This window comes from Amphibalanus amphitrite, unplaced genomic scaffold (genome assembly GCF_019059575.1).
Source record: "Amphibalanus amphitrite isolate SeventyFive unplaced genomic scaffold, NRLGWU_Aamphi_draft 000620F_arrow, whole genome shotgun sequence".
NCBI classification, from domain to species: Eukaryota; Metazoa; Arthropoda; class Thecostraca; order Balanomorpha; family Balanidae; genus Amphibalanus; species Amphibalanus amphitrite.
In genome coordinates this window covers 149538-168785 of record NW_024882114.1, presented here as the reverse complement: position 1 = coordinate 168785, position 19248 = coordinate 149538, and the positions used below count along the sequence as shown (strand labels likewise).

The 19248-nt window shown below is 49.7% G+C and overlaps 3 protein-coding genes and 1 non-coding gene across 8 annotated transcripts in view; 1 reads left to right on the top strand and 3 right to left on the bottom strand.

The window, feature by feature from the left end:
• Positions 1-19248, top strand: part of LOC122363435 (intraflagellar transport protein 52 homolog) — a 117125-nt gene that overhangs the window by 15869 nt on the left and 82008 nt on the right. The window lies entirely within an intron of this gene.
• LOC122363438 (class E basic helix-loop-helix protein 22-like) lies at positions 1319-8998 on the bottom strand. The gene is made up of 2 exons (XM_043332709.1): positions 8844-8998; positions 1319-2774 (listed from the first exon to the last, which is right to left on the bottom strand). Exons 1-2 carry the CDS (start codon positions 8846-8848, stop codon positions 1958-1960), a joined length of 822 nt encoding a protein of 273 aa, XP_043188644.1. The 5' UTR covers positions 8849-8998; the 3' UTR covers positions 1319-1957.
• On the bottom strand, positions 10743-10822 carry Trnaa-ugc. Its single transcript is given in 2 exon segments — positions 10743-10778; positions 10786-10822. It is a non-coding gene; the product is annotated as a tRNA-Ala (tRNA).
• Positions 11663-13928, bottom strand: LOC122363434 (loricrin-like). Of its 3 annotated transcripts, none has more exons than XM_043332703.1 (3): positions 13874-13928; positions 12303-13256; positions 11701-12272 (listed from the first exon to the last, which is right to left on the bottom strand). In XM_043332703.1, exons 1-3 carry the CDS (start codon positions 13886-13888, stop codon positions 11799-11801), a joined length of 1443 nt encoding a protein of 480 aa, XP_043188638.1. In that variant the 5' UTR covers positions 13889-13928; the 3' UTR covers positions 11701-11798. The 3 variants fall into 3 exon arrangements, with proteins under 3 accessions (XP_043188637.1, XP_043188638.1, XP_043188639.1); XM_043332704.1 differs by having other exon boundaries at positions 11701-12586; positions 12725-13256; XM_043332702.1 differs by having other exon boundaries at positions 11663-13256.

Genomic DNA, 19248 nt, shown 5'->3' with positions numbered 1-19248 from the left:
GCCGCACCGCCCGCCGCTCCGATAGAGAAATGACCGGAGCTGTTCGGGGAATGCTGGTCAGATGGCGGGGTTCATTTACATTATTTCATTTCGTGCGGTGATGGACATTGGGCAGTCGCCGTAGATATTCAGTGGAGTTCCCCACTCGTTAGCATTTTTCTGAATATATTTAGAATAATTCGCCCTTACCATTGTTCGTATTTGTAATCAAACATCACAACGCACTTCTAGGAACCATAGCTTTCAAATTCTCTAGTTTCATTTCTCAGGCATCTTTGGTTTATTTTCGACTGACTGTTATATGATATTTATGTGAATCTCCTCCAAAGGATTCCGTTTTTCGTTTGAACTACCCAAATAGTGAATTCTTGTGATCGTACGTGGAAACTTTTGTCTTCTCATTCGATGCCAACAATATGTCTTGAGTCTTCTCGTCGCCTTTTGTGGAATATATGCCGAGTACCGTTGATAACCTGTATGCCTCGTTTAGTTCTACCTTTTAGGTATCTACTGTTTTACGAATGCGAACATGGACGGTTTTCTTCCATCAGTATTCGAAGGGAAACTACAATTTATGCGATTGAAATATTGTTTATGGCTGCATACTTTGCACACAAAGTATGCACAAAGTATTGCTGAGCCGTATTGTTTCAGCTCACGTATTTCCTGAGCGGTGTCAAGAACTCGGAGGCGAGCGAATCTACCGTTTCCGCTGTTAACCGTAAACGGCAATCGTGGGACTCATTATTCTAATTGGAGCGTGTCCCACATCATCGTTCCCATTACTGCGTGCTCCTTATGTCACGGTGCTGAAATGTAACGCTTTTATTAGCCGCCATAAAACGAGGACTGAGATGAAACTTCTGATGCGGACTGCGCTGTGTGTGCAGTGTGTGGTCGGTTCTTCAAGTCAGGTGACGGTGTAGCGACGAAAATTTCCTGAAACTTTGCCGGTGGACGGTGGACCGGCGAGGCCCTGGGGGGGGGGGGGGGGGAGAGTGTCTGTATGCCTCTGAGTGCGCGCCGCTGAGAGAGCGTGTGCTGTGTGAGAGCGAGCTTACGATGTACCGAATTTCACGTGTATCAAGTTGCATAGCTGCCGCTAGATGCCACTACAGTATGCGCCTGAAGTTATGCTGTACCGCACATCTCCCAGCCTATGTTGTAACGCTGCCGCAAGATGTCACTACAGTTTGCGCCTGAAGGTATACTGCACCGCAAGCAATAACGGCGTAAATTTACGAAGGTGAATATACATGCATACATGTAGAAAAAAACTCGTAGTAAATGAGTGATGCAGATGTGAAGAAAACCAGGCCACCATCCAAAGTTAATTGGCACACTCGTCGTCAGTAACACATCTTCATGAATTAAACCACTGATGATCAGCGGGTGAGGGAACGCTATCACCATTCACAAATTAATATATTACAGTGCAGCGTTCACCATTCACGGAAGCGACACACACTCACTCGAGCTCCCATACTCGCAATCACTAATAGTTTCAATAAATCATCACGTATCCAGTTGTCTGTATCCGAGCAATCGTTCAGCCTGGATTTTAGCAACAAGAATGTCAGATTGCTGCAAGACAACAAAGTCGATTGTTCCAACACCTAATCAGTGGCTCTGACAATTATTGTGCTAATTTCCACTCACAAGCCGCACGCAGTCTGGCGTTTGTCGCCAGCTCTTTTCATTTGACAATTTTATATTCACACACGCAGATACCATTCCACGTACCGCGGGCGGGACAGACTCCCACACCAGGGACAGCTTTCTCCGCCGCGTGTCCAACAAAGACCCCGTCTCAGTCTCGGTCTCTGCCACCGGCTGCCGGCTCAGTTTCAGTTGCTAAACCGGAGGGCCCCCGCGGCGCACAGCCGAGTCAGTCGCTGAGCCACCGCCGTCTCGGCCGCCGAGCCACAGGCGGCTCAATCACTGAGCCACAGCTGGCTCAGTCGCTGAGGCCCTGCGGCGACGGTGACATGCTGAACTCTGGCCTCACGTCCTCGCCCAGCGCCGGTAAGAGGCCGACGCGCGGCTGCAGGTTTCCCTGCAGATTGAGAGAGTCGTACGCCGCCATCGCCGGCGTCGGCACGTGGATCCCCGTCAGGTGGCTGAGGTAGGCGATTATCCTGCGCAGCTCCTCGATAGCGTTCCCCTGCATCATGATGTAGTTTTTGCCCAGCAGCAGGGTGGCGATCTTGCTCAGTTTGCGCACAGAGGGCGAGTGCGCGTACGGGATGACGGAGCGCAGCTCGTCCAGCGCGTCGTTGAGGTCGTGCATGCAGCGCCGCTCGCGGGCGTTCACGTTCAGCCGCATCACTTTGCCGACGCGGGCCTTCTTGCCGGATGCTTTGAGTCGGAAGCCGGGCAGGGCGCGGTTCTCATCAGCCTCTCGCAGCGCCGGCTCGCGGGTCGGGGCTCCATTCCCACTGTCGTGGTTATCCGGGACGTCTCTGGTGGCCCGCTCGCCCGGCTCGACGCGAGCCCTCGACTCGGCTCGCTCGTCGCGCCGCTCTGCCAGCTCGTCGAGGTGCCGCTCGAGCCGGTACCCCTTGGAGCGGGCCGCTGATGAGAACTGCTCCAGGTGTGGGTCGGGCTGTGGTGTGAGCTGTTCGGCGGGCAGCGCCGGCACCCGGGCCTCGCTCGGCTCCGGACAGACTCCTCCAGCGGGTCCGGAGGGGCAGAGGCCGCCGCCGCGGGCCGGAGATGGCCGGATCAGGTCGGCGATACTGAGTACCGAGCCCGAGCTGGGGTACGGCTCCATCCTGAGGGAGAAGAGCGGGACATTTGCGTCAGCTTCAGTGTCAAATGGGATTGGTGGTTACCGAACTCCTTTTTATACAGAGCAGACACGGCGTCAGTAATTATGATTTCAAGGGACGTCAGCGTTAGGGACGTCGGTGGTATTTCATTAAGCTAGAAGGTTAACTTTGAGTGTAGCTCACAGCTGTGGCGCTTTTGACACATGGGGCTATCTCCGATGAATAGAGAATGGAGATACATTATAATATTTGATTTGGCGGAAAATCCCTCCAACTTCCTGCTAGCGTCTCAACTTTGTTCAAGGCATAATTCTGTCTTTGATGTTCTTCCACAGCTAACTCTATACAGCCTATCTCATTCGGAAATATTTAAAGACATTAGCCTCTGGCGAAAGTATTAATTTCATTCGTCTCATTTACACACCACAGGAACTTCGCCGGCCGAGAACAAAAGCCACAGCGCCATCGCACGCCGGCCGCCTGGCTTTCTGTTTCAATTCGCCAAAACGAAAATCATGTTTAGCAGGCCTGGAAAGTACTGCATTATTCATGGCGATCCATCTCGTTTGTGTGCGGTGGCTTCCGTTTCATTTGGCCGACAGTGTCGACAGCTATGATGAATTGCGCCGACCGGTCCTCTACATAATCAGAGCGCCGAGCGACCCGCGCGCCGGCCCCGGCTCCGAGTCACCGAGCGCAGAATATACACACGCGAATAACCGCATATCATCGTATGGTGTTCAGTGGAGCGGAATGGCTCCGACCGCGGCGGTGACTTCATCAACTTTTAGGTCGAAATGGTTCCTGTTAGTTAATGGCCAAGGCATGTCATTGCAGCCACACATTGCTTAGAAAACTTGAGCTTCTTTGGACATCGACACTGTATTTTGTTGAATACCGTCTCTGCGTCTCTAGATTATTCGCGTCTTTCCCGCGATAGTTAGTTCATGCAAGCTTCTGAGCTTGTTGTCTTCAAGTTTCGCCGTTAACCGCCTATCGTTCACGGGCGGCTGTTATACTAATTTCCGTAATGACAACAGGCATTGTGCGGTATCGCCTCATTCTGCCCCCGCCTCTGGTCATGTAATGTGTTGTGGTCAGATCCTCCATCATGTGGGCATATCAGGGACTTGAGTGGTCAATCAGCTAATGTACGACTCTTCCAGAGCTACATGCATTAGTCCTGACGCATTAGGAAGGAGTGCTTTATGTTGTGCTGATTGTCAAAGAGAATAAGCAGAACACGAATCGTATATTTAGTGGGAACTCTAAGTGAGAACAAAGCAATTAATATATTTTGACCAACTTTGCCTTTGAAAATGTTTTTAATTCTATTTGAGTTACTAATTATAAGGCTGTTATAGGTTGTTTTCCCCAAGCATCTGAATGTCGGTTAACCATTATCATTGTCGCAGCTGTTCTCATTAAACCTAAGCTGATTTGCCTAAGCTCATTTCCTGAGCTCCTCTGCCAGCTTTATTTACACCAAGCTGGGCAATTATGCTTATTTAGTTGAGACGCGTCTAGACTTGTCCTTTGACACAAGTGCAGTATTTTTGTTGCGGTATCTTTTCCGTCCCTCTCTCCTTCCACGTCTCCGCTGTGCGGCCTCGTTTCCACGGCTGGGTGCCCGCGGTGTCGTCCCTAGAGTGATCTGCATCGGCCGCAGACCCCAGGGCCGTGATAGCAACAGTGGCCCGGCGGCGGCGGCGGCGAGATCCCTGACAGATCACCTGTTAGCCGGCTGACCGATGGGCCTGCCGCCGAGCGGTGGTCCTCGCGGGCCACCGCCTCCGGCTCTCACCCCCCCCCCTCCCCTCCCCCGCGGCTTGTGTCTATTGCTCATGGTCTTTACACTATCTTTTTCTAGTTCTATATCTTTTTCTTTTACCTTTTCTCTATCGATTTTTCTTTATTTTCTTTTTATTTTCACTTCCATCTTTACCTCTTGCTAATAGCTTATTGGGACCTGAAGTTCTTAGACTATCTTGCACCTGTGCTTTTCAAACTAATCTCTTTTCCGTTCGTAAGCTGTGGTGCCGCTTTTTAATCGCCGTCTGATCCATCCTAGTCCGGCCGCCTCCAGCCCATTAACCCTCGCCCGCACATGCCATTTTCCCATCCTAGAACGCACATGGGGGGGGGGGTGGTTGCCACCCCCCCCGCGCCATTTCGTTCCTGTTGGAGATAGAGCTTAGCAGTAAAGACCAAAAAGATTCTTTGGGAAGAGACGAATCCAATGATACCCAGTTTTACCTTCTCAGGTCAGTCATTGACCTTCCAGGTCAGGTCAAACTAAAAAATGTTGCTGTTTTGGGTCACCGTTGGATATCAAGTGCGCTGCTTATCAAATACCGATGACGATGCTGTTTTCTGGTGCCAAGCCAGCTAGAACCTCTTTGTCACACTATCCGACCAGAATTTTGCTGCTGAGGTCATTTCAGGTCAAGTTAGGTCAAGGTCAATTATATGTGTTTGTATGTCTGTGTGTGTCTGTGTGTATACTGATGTGTGCACCGATTGTTTTTGGGTCCATATCACATGAAATCATGATCTGAGAAGCTTTTACCAAAAATGCAGTCAAAAAACTTCACAAAAAGTAAATTCAGCTTGCCTAAAACGCAATTATCTTAGATGACCTAGGTTGACCTTGACCCTGACCTTGACCCCTGTACATCGTCGAACAACATGTTCTTTGATAGGTGGGAGGTAAGACTGGCAAAAAAGGCCGAAATCAGGGTGTCAAAAGCTCACAAGGCCCATGGCAAACGCAAGATGTTGAGAATTGGCCATTTGGGTCATGACATGACCTGAAAAACAAGGTCATATCTCCGAAACCAAAAATCACAGAAACTTGAAATTTTCAGTGGACATCAAGAAAAGATAGACGAGCAGCTATACGAAAAATCAGCCTTCTAGCTCTAAAAATGTTGAGTGCAGAGCAGAAAGACTGCCTGGGGGGGTGGCAACCACCCCCCCATGTGCGGGCGAGGGTTAAGGTCTTGCATCTTCAATTATGTTTCAAATATCCTTATTTGACAATAACAATTTTAGTTCTATTTTTTACCTGTCACATAACTGTCTTTTGTCCCTGCTCTATCCCGTGTTCTGAAAACAATGTCCTTCTCTGTCACATTCAGCTCCTTTTCGTTCCTCATTTCCACCCCCTTTCATAAAGAGTTCCCCGCACGGTCCCACACCTCGACTCGTTCCGGCCGAGTACCGCCGCACCGGTCTCCCAAGGGTCCGGGTTCGGGTCCGCTCTGGCCGGCGCCCTGCCCTGACGAAAAGTGTTTCATACGCACAGCACACTCCGGACTGGGCCGGACCTCATGTCCGTAGTTCAGCACGCATCTTGGTTCCCTGTTAGTATGGAATAAGTGTTGGTTACAAATAAAGCCATCCAGTTTTTAACTGCACTGGTTTGGCGCAATAGGCTGCTCTTAATACACATTGGGAGTCTTCCCGAGATCAGCTTATTTTGACTCTAGTTATTTAGGCCCGCATATCGTCTATCTTTATCTGTCAATGAGATGTGTGAATAATGTGCAGGAGTTAAGGTAGCTTACGCAAGGTGTGCATATGTTTGTAGGTTGTAGCTCAATAGCTTTTCAATGGATGGATATGTTAAGGAGCTTAGAAAATTAAACATTGTTTTTTAATGGACAATACACTACATATTTGGTAATTAGGCTGCTCTCCTCCTCCTGCTACTTGTTTCTCACTATTCCCTAATCGTTCACTTTAGTTTGCTCTCCACTACAGCGGCCTTCCGTTCTCCACTCCATACCGCGGTGTCCACTCTTGCTTTCCTTCCTCCCCTCCCTTCCACTCTCTCCTCTCCGTCTCTCCTCTCCGGACCATCACCCCGCGTCGGTCCAATTACTGTTCGCAGATCCCGGCGGTCCGATTAGCCGAGTCAATCCCCGCATCATGCGGCCGAAGGGGTGGCGCCGACTTAATGAGGTTATGATGAAAGAGCTCCAACCAAAGAACAGCTCTCGGGGGAGCGCGGCAGAGCGCCGACCGACCGACCGAGCGGGCGGCCGAGCGACCCCGCCGCACGCACATCTCCGATATAGACCCAATTACCGCGGCCGAGTGTTTTGCGATGCGATAGGAGATAGCTGTGAACAGTAAAAATGTGATGCTGTTGATCCAATTATGAAATATCGTTGAACTGGCGAGTTGGGAGTTTTTATTCTTTGTTCGGCAGAGTCAGAGGCACGTGTCAAAGAATGGGAGAGGCAAATGGTCTGTTTCGTATATCGTTGAGAGCTGTTGCGAGGAGCATGATAAATGTAGGAAGTATCATTAGAATATATGACCTCCTCGGAAAATGACCAAATGAATGAAAATGATTATTTATTGATGAATTGATGATATTTCGGTCACAGACCTTCGTCTAAATCGAATTCGTGAAATCGTACAAGGCAAAAGTAGCGAGTGAAAATCAATTCATCAATAAGTAATCATTTTCATTCATTTGGTCATTTTCCGAGGAGAAGGTCATATATTCTAATGATACTTCCTACAAATGGTCTGTTGTTGATTTTGTGATTATCCACATCAGTATTGTGTTGAATTGGTTTAATCTTTCCAGAGTATTTGAAATGCAAACAGAATTTATTCGCCAATTTGCTTACATTAACATCGGACATAGGCATTAAAATGTGTGGAGTTAAGGGTTCAGAGGACGGATGGACTTCAAACTAATAAAGTAAGAAGTAACACAGATTTAGATATCCCGTATTCATTCATGACCTATCTCATCAAATGTCATCCTTTTACCCTACAAGAGCATGTCTGGAATCTTAGATCACCGAGATTTGTCCTTTTATCCGGTCAGGGATATGTAGGTCACTTTTGTCACTCTGTCTTTCGATCAGAGTTCATTATGCTGATTTTGAATGAAGCAGAAAAGAACAGTTCCGAAAACTTTATACTGTTAAGCTAGCATGGAGCTAAACACATGCATGATAACACGAAACCGTTTTCATGATAACACAAACACATGTCATGAACTCCCCTGCAAGTTTCGCAGTCGTAATTTCGAGAAACTAACGGATCACAAAACTTGCCCGGTGGTTTCATCCTGAAATCGCAAAGGAGTCCGTTGTCCGTCCATCCATCCGTCCACAATCTTGTTTTCCCAATTAGTCATGTGCATTGTGCCTCTACGAGTATCTATCCGTCTTCTGCACTCATTGCAAAGATTCCTCTCAGTTTTTTTTTTTTTAGTATCCTTTTCAATCGTCATGAAATCGTGTATGCCGCTCAGCAGCCGTTCGCTGCCTTGCGGGCTAGTCTACCGGCGCAGGCGGCCGCTGCGCCGGGCGGCACGCTGCACCGCAATACACCAGAGACAGCGATGCGTCACTAGAGGCTAGCGTCTTGTCTGCTGTTCAATAAGCATTGCATTTCAAGGAGTGGAGGACCGAGGAGGAGCTTGCAAAATTTCAGCCAATGAACTGCCTGATTTTAACCGATCCCGAGGAATTCCCGAGCCTGGTGTTGTTCAATTACCCAAGAGATTCACGTTTACTAAGCCAGTTAGAGATGAGTTCAAGCGTCAGCGCCATCGTTTTTTTTCGGCTGCAGGTCGACGTAGTTTGTTGTATTTTTGCCTTTAATGACCACGTGCAACATCTCCAAAAACATTCCGAAAACAGCTCTTATTTTGCGATTACTGACCAGTCCGTTGCATTGGCGACCGTACATCTAAAGGAGGAGAACATTCCCCGCCTCGTTAGATCCAGTTTTCATCCCATTTTGAACATGACGCGGTATATGCTGGCGCATGGGAAGAAAATACTGGTGGTCGCTGCCTTTCCACCCTTAGAAAAGGACGGAAAGCGAGGAGATGTCATCGTCTAAGTCAGACATCATCGTCAGGGTATTATATTCACTGAACATGTGCTACATGACAGTGATTGCACACACTGCTATTACAGACACAGCTGCACTTGATATCGGTTTTCAAAGGCTTTACAATATGTTTGCTAGGTTAACTGACTGATCTCATCCATCATTGTCAACGCCATCAACCCATCCCCCGCCCCAGCACCTCACCTCATGAAGCTTTGCCTGGTGCGCCGGCTGTGACGTATTCCGGCTCAGGTGCCACTGCGGCAGCGGGTGCCCGCCCTCCAATACTGCTCTCTTCCCGTCAGACCGAGCAGCCCGGACACCTCCAATGTCCTCTGCCCAACAGCGGACCAGTCGGCGTCGGCCGTACCGCCCGGGGCGGGGCCTGCTCCCGGGGTCGGCCCCAACAACCAATCAGCGCCGGCGGAGGACCATCTGGGCGGGGCCGGAAGCGGGGGAGGCCGTCGCAGCCAGGGAGAAGGCCGGCCCGGCCCGCGGCGATAAAGGCGGCGGCGGTGCGAGCTCGGCTCTGGCCTGATGGATGGACCGCGATGACTTAGGGGACGGAGACTCTCATCTTTTCACTCCTCACTCGATTTAGATAACAGGGTTGGGACGGGCCGAGGGCCAATTCATTTGAGATGAACGTCGCGGCCCGCCGGGTTTGTGCTCTGTGTCGGCGCCCGACGCGCCCCGAACGGGGGTGTCACAAAATCAGTTTGGCCGCCGCGGAGAAACTGTTTAGAACACCCGTGTGAAGTTATGGCTGGACAGAGAATAGATGGCTGGAGAAAAGCGAGTTTCACAGATGTCATTGATAACGATGAAAAGATGCCGTTGTATGGGCGGCCGACCGATCTACCTGAAAAATAGAATGCGGTGGAAGGTATCTACATATATCTGTGTTCTGTTTACGGAGCGAGCGAAGCGAGCGGAGTCTTTCCTTAGATCGGAAATTTCTGAGTATGGCGGCCAGCCGGCCGGCTGTGCGGACGCTTTTGTATATCTCAGCAACCACTTGACCGATTTACATGCGGTAATTTTTGTAGGGTAGCTTCATTCCTTCTACCAAGTATTGGGCTATTACCGATGCATGTGGGCGACCCCTTATGCACGTGCCACGTGCAAAACGAAGAGGTGTGGCACTTGTAATAGTTGCAATTTCTCGGTAACTACTTGGCCGATTGCGCTGGAAGTTGGTATGTAGGTAGGCACCCACTAAGCAATGCATATCCATGTGCCACAGTTGAGGTGCTGCTGCACGTGCGCACGTGCAGGGATCGATTCCAGATCTCGAGAACGGCTGGACCGATTGCGCTCAAATTTGGTACGCAGTTAGGGACCGGTAAGTAGGGTGCCGTGCACAAGTCAGTTGGGACCCATTTTGCACGTGCGCACGTGCAGGGTGCCGCTTCCAGATCTCGAGAACGGCTGGGCCGATTGTGCTCAAATTTGGCACATCGCTAGAGACCGGTTAGGAGGGTGCCGTGCACAAGTCAGTTGGAGGTACCCCCTCGCAATTTCGCACGTGCAAGGCCCACCCTCTCGCTCGCTCCGTTAGTCGCCCCAAAAGGTGTTATACTGGTGTATTAGATTTTATGGCAGCGGCAGGCGGCAGCACACTGCCCTCCAGCACCGCCCTCATTATGCTGGCATCGGGAGCCCAGAAACCGCTTATTTCCTGTTTCATATATCCAGTGATTATCCAATAATTAGATGGATATGGATATGTTTATCAAGAAACTCGGTTATCTATGATAATAAAATGTTCGAAAACTTTCACCGTGGATAAGACATTTATTAAAAAGCTGCTGTGGGCGATGATACTTACCCCATTATAGCCATTACTACAACATTCTGCATATACAAAATGTGTATGGAAAACATGACATTTGACCCCAGACCTTTTGCTTTGACCTGAGGTCAAAACTTTCTTCTCGAGAGCTTTAACTTGGTATCCGGTACCGCATCTGTAGCTTCTTTATTTCAACAAAATGAAAGGGAGGCGGGTGGCGAAATACGTGATCTATACAGTGCGATGTAGGAAAGATCACAAGACTTGTTCACCATTTGTCAGAGGAGCCTCACGGCGCGGTAAGAGATTCGAGGTACCGGGGTTTGAACCCGGGGCTTCTCACATGCATGATGCAAAGCGAGCGCTCTACCACTGAGCTACACCCCCGCGAATTGTGGGCAGAACCCCCCTTATGACACGAGACCAAAACATATAATATGCATTGCCTATACGTGCTCGTATAGTGCTCGTATTTATAGTCACCGTGGTATAGTGATAGTGGGAAGCATAAACAATGCTTGCTTTATCTATAGCTTGCTCTACATCAGTGTGTTTCGAATGTGTCAATGTAGCTTAGTTGTGCGTCGGCGACAGCGAGTGGGCCTGAATTAGTACTGTTTCGTTAGCGACAGAGACACGTGGAGGGACGGAAGTAGGGCGACGTTGTTAATGGGCGGAAGCCGCCTGCTGGCCATGTGTGGACGGGGTGAGAGGCGGCTGTCAGGCAGAGAGGGGCAGGCGAGAGGACGGGTCCGTGTGTGGTGTTGGTGCCGTTGGAATGGAAATTGAAGACTAGACCAACTCGGACTTTTGTCGGAAACACTACAGAAAGTAAGCAAACTTTGGTTTCTCACACAACAATCACAATCACACAACATTTCTCAACAACAGCGTCTAGACGAGACGAGTGAAGTTTTCTCCACACGTCTGTGCTGGCCGTGACCGTCTATAACTCGACCTTCTACGCTGATTGTGGTAAGGCCGAAACGAGAAAAGATGGATCTGAGGCCTCTTGCACCAAAATCCTCTTGCACCAATGCTTGGATTATTTTGCATCGTATACCCAGTCCAAGTCTCAAATGTAACAATTTGCATGCCAAATTTTGCAAGCACATGTAGGATTATGTATTGGGCTATTGCAAACAAATTTACCACCGTTAGATTAGCTTATTCTGAAACCGGTTTTTCGATTTTACCTAGCTAGGTAGTTTGGTGCAAGAGGCCTCTGTATTTTTTTCATAAGACATTTCTACGCATCGTACACACTATAAATAAACAATATCAGAACAAATCCACTGAGATAAAGTTATCAAATCACTGGCTGAACAATATTGCGATGGCGGGGGTACAGTGTCACCGGAGACTCAGCCGCTGTAGCCGCCACTGCTGCTCGGCGAGCCGTAGCTGGAGGACGGCTTTGCCGGCGGATATTTGCCCGTTCCGCTAGACGCAGGGACAGAGCCATAGCTGGAAGATGCGCCTCCGCCGCTGCTTCCTCCACCGCTGTAGCCGCCACCGCCGCCACCTCCTCCGCCGCTGCTGTAGCCGCCGCCGCCGCTGCTTCCTCCGCCGCTGCTGTATCCTCCTCTGCCGCTGCTTCCTCCGCCGCTGTAGCCACCACCGCTGCTTCCACCGCTGCTGTAGCCACCACTGCTGCTTCCTCCACCGCTGCTGTAGCCACCTCCTCCGCTGCTTCCTCCGCCGCCGCTGTAGCCACCACCGCCGCTTCCACCGCTGCTTCCTCCGCCACCACTGTAGCCACCACCGCTGCTTCCCCCACCGCTGTAGCCACCGCTGCTTCCTCCACCACTGCTGTAGCCGCCACCTCCTCTGCCGCTACTTCCTCCGCCGCTGTAGCCACCACCGCTGCTTCCTCCACCGCTGTAGCCACATCCGCTGCTTCCACCGCCACCGCTGCTGTAGCCACCTCCGCCGCTGCTTCCTCCACTGCTGTAGCCGCCACTGCTGCTTCCTCCGCCACCACTGTAGCCACCGCCGCTGCTTCCACCGCTGCTGTAGCCACCTCCGCCGCTGCTTCCTCCACTGCTGTAGCCGCCACCGCTGCTTCCTCCACCGCCGCTGCTGTAGCCGCCACCGCTGCTTCCTCCACCACTGAAGCCACCGCCGCTGCTTCCACCGCTGCTGTAGCCACCTCCGCCGCTGCTTCCCCCACCGCTGTAGCCGCCACCGCTGCTTCCACCGCCACCGCTGCTGTAGCCACCACCGCTGGTTCCTCCACCGCCGCTGCTGTAGCCGCCACCGCTGCTTCCACCGCCACCGCTGTAGCCACCTCCGCCGCTGCTTCCACCGCTGCTGTAGCCACCTCCGCCGCTGCTTCCACCGCTGCTGTAGCCACCTCCGCTGCTTCCACCGCTGCTGTATCCTCCTCCTCCGCCGCTGCTTCCTCCACCACTGTAGCCGCCACCGCTGCTTCCACCGCCACCGCTGCTATAGCCACCTCCGCCGCTGCTTCCACCGCTGCTGTAGCCGCCACCGCTGCTTCCACCGCCACCGCTGTAGCCACCTCCGCCGCTGCTTCCACCGCTGCTGTAGCCACCTCCGCCGCTGCTTCCACCGCTGCTGTAGCCACCTCCGCTGCTTCCACCGCTGCTGTAGCCACCGCCGCCGCTTCCACCGCCACCGCTGCTGTAGCCACCACCGCTGCTTCCTCCACCGCTGCTGTAGCCACCTCCTCCGCCGCCGCTGTATCCTCCTCCGCCGCCTCCACCGCCACCGAACCCTCCTCCCCCTCCGTGTCCTCCGCCTCCGCCTCCTCCTCCGTCAGCCAGGCAGAGCCCGGCGAACATCACTAGGAATATCACCTGAAAATAATAGGTAAATGAGATAAGGAAAGCGTTTCCATTAGCGAAGATTTGGTAGACTGTGGTTTTAACTTTTAAGGTTGCCTACGTATTTGAATGATAATAATTGTGGCGTCTTGAATGATTATCGTGTGATGTGGTTTGGAACTAACCATTTTGTGGCGTTAAAACTTAAAAGTTATTTTTTAAATGTATCCAACGGCAGGTATTGACTCTGTCCTTCTTGTCCGAAGGCTACGAATTGAATAGCTTTGCGTGAAGCGCAACAAGCACTGTTTTGCGTGCACTCGGGCCCAAAGCCACCCACTCATTTATTCGGGCAAGTTTTTTTTTGTAATTGTTTTAAGGTATGCTTAACAGCCACGGATTACTTATGTTATCTCTGAGTGGTGCGTGGAGGATATTTGAAGAGGCTGTGCTGTCTTTGGTGAAAATGCAAGATCTATTGTGCGAAAATGTGAAAATTGAAAACAATACATGCATGTGAAGACATTTTGTATCTGCTACAGCAACTTATAAAGCTGAAGTGGGATTAAAATTGTTGAAGCTCTGAGAAATTACGGTGTTTGTAGTTTGTACCCTATCTCCACGATGCACGTTTGTGCTCGCTATCTTACCCTGATGGGCGTCATGCTGTGGTCGTCGTGTGGCTCCGGTGGGGGCCGCTGGCTGCTGTGTGCCGCTGTCCGGCGAGCCGGCGGTTTTATAGGTAGGTGCGGCGCTGAGAGAGAGGGCTGACCTGCCGTGTCGCCGGCCGTGACTGGCACACGGCACGGCGGCACCTCTGACGCCCGGCCGCCTCTGCCGGCGCGGCCGGTGACGTAACGGCACGAGCTGCGACAGCCGTCCGTCCCCGACAGACGCTCCGCCTGGGGTGAACGCCCCTCGAGGAGCGCCCGGCAGAGCGCAGCCGTGGGTCGTCTCCGACAGACCCTCTCAGACCTTGACACTGGCGGATGATAAACAATGGCGCGCCTTTCACCGTCGCAGCCGCTGGAAAACCCTGTCAATTCAGACAGTTAATTGTGCGAGCCACGCACCCTTTCGGCTGTCGTTGCCGCCGCTCCATCTCACTCGGCTCTGTGTCGCCAATTGGGACACAGTCTCGGCTTCTTACGGACTGAATGGATGGTGCTCGATGGTGGGTACCGTCAATTTCCTCACGGGGGACTGGTTTGATCGGTTGGTGTTTGATCGGTAAGTTTTGCTTCCTGTTCCTCATGCGGTTTCCTCATACAGCTGCATAGTAAACAGTGTTAGATACAACTGTCGATTATGCAAAGCATCCAGAGTAGCTATTCGAAGCCGCTTACTAAGGCCCGCTTAGCGGCGATGGTTGAATTTGTGACGGAAAGCGGCTAACGGTATGTAGCGGCGGAAGCATTGTTGACAACATTGATCGGAGTGTGCAAAATTTAGCATTGATGTTGCACATGTTACCCGCCGGACAACGTCAACCTGCTATTAATAAAAAGTGAATTTTGTTATCGAATAATAGTTCGAGATAGAATGATGCTTACAGTTTATATAAAATGTGTGTGTTACTGGTACCTATTTATTTATTATCGCAATTGGGTCTTATTTGAGTTTTAGTTGTATAACTATCGTCCTAACAACACGACCCTACCGGGTACAATGCTGCCAAAACTCTTCATTTTTGTCGAAATTCTCAGCTCAAAGCTGCATAGCAGCAAACGGTGTTTTCGGACGAACTGATATTGGTGCAATTCAACCTGAGCTTGCGTCATTATGTCTATGCAAGCCTTCCATTAATTCGAGACATGAAGCATTGCTGTGCATCGGGAACAGATGTGGTACGAAGCCGCTCCATTCAGCAGCTAATGAGGCCTTTGGCGTCAATGCCGCTCAAGCACCACATTTCGTGATATGAAAGAACTGTTGCGGCATGTCCAAATTGAAGGCATTGGCACGGGTATTCATCCGTAACACAATAGTGGCTCATTTTCTCTCCTTTTTTTTCTGACACCATGAGTTGCTTGTTTCTTTTTCTCCGTTAGCTCATGTTTGGTGTTAAAAGTCGTCTAAAACAGACAAAAATATTTTTCTACATAAACTGGAAAAGCGATCGGAAGAAAGAATGATGGTCACAATCGCCTTAGACCATCCCTTGCAAAATAAGACATCAATCATATTGATCTTGAATTTCGTGCAGAAGAGTCGTTTGCCGTCGATATGGGATATTTTGTTGACCTGCGATCAAACGGACTGGTTTAATAGTTGGTCAACTTGTTCTCGTGCACGAACATTGGTTCTTGATTTTTTTTTTAATTTTACGTTACCTTGTTTGGCTGTGAGGCACCAGTTATGGTATGCGTCAGCCTTGTTTTGTTAATAAAGTTGTTTTTTGTTGGGCATTTGCTGAGCTCGCATCAGGCCAAATAGCTCCTGCATTAGAAATTAACGAATCCAGTTTTCTCTCACGCCTTCGCAAAGGCCTGATAATGCCATCAAGATGTCAAATATCACAAACTTTGGACTTAGGTGCCTGCAAGGAACAGCTGCGTCCGTTCGATTCCTCTTTAATAGGCTCGCTAGAAGGCGTGTTCTTTCCATTCACTGTGTACCTAATGAGAAACACTACCTTATTTGTGTGTGGCGAAGGTTTGCATGGATAGAAGCTACTATGGTTAGTGATTTGCATTTTCTCCCGAGTGTGTGATTTCTTCATTTGAAGTGTAGTGGTAAACACTACCTAAGGAGCCATAACTGCGGCGCTGAACGCATAACATAACGCTGTCTACTTGAAATGATTACGGTGAGTTGCATTTGCCCAATTCCTGAATGCTTGCTCGCGTGCATGGCACGCCGTTAGCAATAATCATGCCTAAATGGTGGATAAACACAGGCATTGAAACAATCATTGACGGTTGGTGGCCACAGCCGCCAGACTTGACCGACTAATACCCTGACCTTGTGCACAGTCGGTCCGCCGAATTCACCCAAACTCTCACGGCGTGCGCTCGGCCCCCGGCGTTCCCGACGTCCTCCGTGACACGCAACGGTCCGTGACGAGTCGCGTGACGGTCCGTGACGTGACGCGTGACGTCACGTCTGCTGCTCACTGCATCACGGCGGCGAGTGGCGTGAGGCAAGCCGTTAGGTGGCGGATCGTGACGCGTCGATTTGGCGATGGGAACGGTAGCGACAGTGGTGCGGGGTCGGCGGCAGGCTAGACTGTTTGCTACAGCGTCAACAGATGTATGACGGCCTTGGCCACCGCGGGTGAGAAATGAACCGACCGGCGATGCAGACGACGGTTTGTTGGTGTGATAAGTGATGGTACGTTTTGTTGGATGATGGATGGGCTCCTGTCGGAGGCTCGGACTTAGCGTGTTAAGTGTTCACCGAGCTGGAAGGTGTGTTGCAACGTAGTGTTCACTGATGTTACATTGCAAAACGAAACTTATCAGTTGCAATATCAGCACCGGATTTCTATGCTAATTTACTGGGTATCTATGTCGATGATTCTACAACCAATGTCAATAGCATAGAGCGACTAATCTGTCCCGGTATTGGGAAGCGTCCATCTTAAATAGTTACGCCGATGAGGTCGGCGGTGGGCGGTCAGCCACCAACTAGCCACTAGCAACCACGATACAAAACATTGCGGCCAACCTGCCCACATCATTCGTTTTCGACGCTGAGCACTGCCTAGTTTCAGATTGCTGTTGCTAGGCTTCCGCAAGTTTGCATCATCCAATATCCACATTATCCCTTTAACCTGACCTGGTTGATGGCATTGCTTTAGGGCCAAGTTTTGATAATGATCCGAATGCAAGCTGTAGCTGTTGATAACGAAATACGGTTCCGCTCAATAAATTTTCGGATGATAAATCCAGCCGCTTATTGTGGCCACTTAGCTACTCGCAGATTTTCTCCATAGAAGCATAACTGATTCTTGTTAACCCGCGTCCCGTAGGGTTATTGATGGACCCTACCATCCGTTGGGGGGGGGGGGGCGTTTCGACCCCCCCCCCTAAGATCTCGGAAATTTACCGGTCGATTTTCAAAATTCAAACGGCGTTCGATAGCCCCACCGGGGAACTACCTTTTGACCAAATTTCATTGACCTAGGTCAAACCGATGACGTCATAGGCCAGGTCAAAGGTCGGATTCTCACCGTTCACAGGCATTTCGAGAAATGTGTTGTGAAATCGAGTAAATTTGTAATTTATTAGAAATTATCGATGGTAAGTTGTTCTTCAAACACATACTTTGCTATCTGAGGTCACTGATACCAGGTCAGGTCACAGAGGTCAGGTCACTGGGGGTCACAATATGAAAGTGTCGTGTGATACATGTTTTATGGTCCATTTTACATGACAAATGCGATTATGTGGGTCAGGCAGCCTTTGGGGCCAGCTTATGTTACTTTCTTTTGAAGGTCAGGTCAAGGTTAGGTCAAATTAGGGCAATTTTTTAAGCTGATATTTTTGCATAAAATGGGTATCGCTTCGATGCAGCTCGTCACGGGGAGTCTAATGGTGGTCTTTGTTTTGCCGGACGTGGTCTAGAACTGCCAAAAATTGAGTTTGAGAATTTGACGTCATCATTTTTGAAGTTTTTTTTTCGCTCTAACTTCGCCAAAAAAAGAGAGATATCGATCTTAAATTTGGTATGTAGATAGAAGACGGTAGGTACTATCGTACATATTCCGGTTTTTCGAAACTCAATTTTTTGGATTTTTTGGCTAATATATCCAAAATTCTTTTTTATTTTGGGGGGTCAAAACTCAAAAAATTCAAAAATCCGAGATAGCAGTTTTGTAGCCCTGTAAATTTTACTTATTTTATGTCTTATCATTTTTCTCGTATTCTGCTATCGCGTTGGCTCTCGTGAGTCGTGAGGGATGCATTGCATAGTGATTTGTCTCTCCATGTGTCCTATGTCTATAGTGTTTCAATCGCAATGCATCGCAACACCGGGTCGCTCTTGACTCTAAGCCTATCTGATCGAACGCTATCACAGATCTATGGTGCGAAGTACACTTTGCTGGTGGCTCAATGGAAATTGGTACGGATTTTCCCATGCGATGTGTGCTAAGACATGGGCCGCCTTTTGTATAATTCATGCGTTATTCTGTTGTTCATGTTGCATTGCCAAACCATTCCATTTGTTGTGCACACTGCACACTCCCCTGTGATCACATGCACCCTATGAACCTTACCTTGCCTTAACATGATCGGAATTAGGGGGCCACATGACCTGTAGAGAACCGTTCCCATCGAGCTCGTTCACATTTGATACTTGTCTATCGTCCATCTGATACCAGGTAGGTGGGTGTCTAGTCGAGACTTGAATTGATTAAAGGATTCAGTATCCACAACCTCCTTGGGCAGACTGTTCCAGTCGTTGATATCCCGTGCACTGAGTGTCCGTCTTCTCGGCCTCGACTCGGCTTTGGGTTTCAGGAGCTTCCATTGGTGGCCTCGCGTGCGATCGGCGCTGCATGTCTTCTAGTATTAGACCCTATTGGATCTAATAGGTACCAGATATGTTTTGAACTTGGAGTGCTACCTATTCCATATCCTAATAACCTATCATCGGAATCCATGTTTTTTGTTTGTTTGTTGCTTACTTGACTTTTTCTGCAGTAGGCAAGGTATTGCCATGAGACGGCTGCATTACCTATCAGTATCGGCAAACATAAACTCACAAAAATACATGAAATAGATACAGACACATAACTAGATAGAATTAGATAGATGCATAATTAGATAGGTAAACACGAATGGCCTCATAACTTAGATCACTGGCTTAGGAGGAGCATCGTTGAAGCCTACGACGAAATAAAGTGCGATTCTTCTATTTTCCGCACTTATCTTCTTCCCTCATCCAGCATTCAGCATAGTGAATGAACGATTAGATGAATCTTGCAGGAATACCTTCAAGCAGCCGATGTGTTACTACTAGACCTCTACCATATAGAAAAGTTGCTGCACAGATAGAAATCCAGTTTGGGCCATCTCGG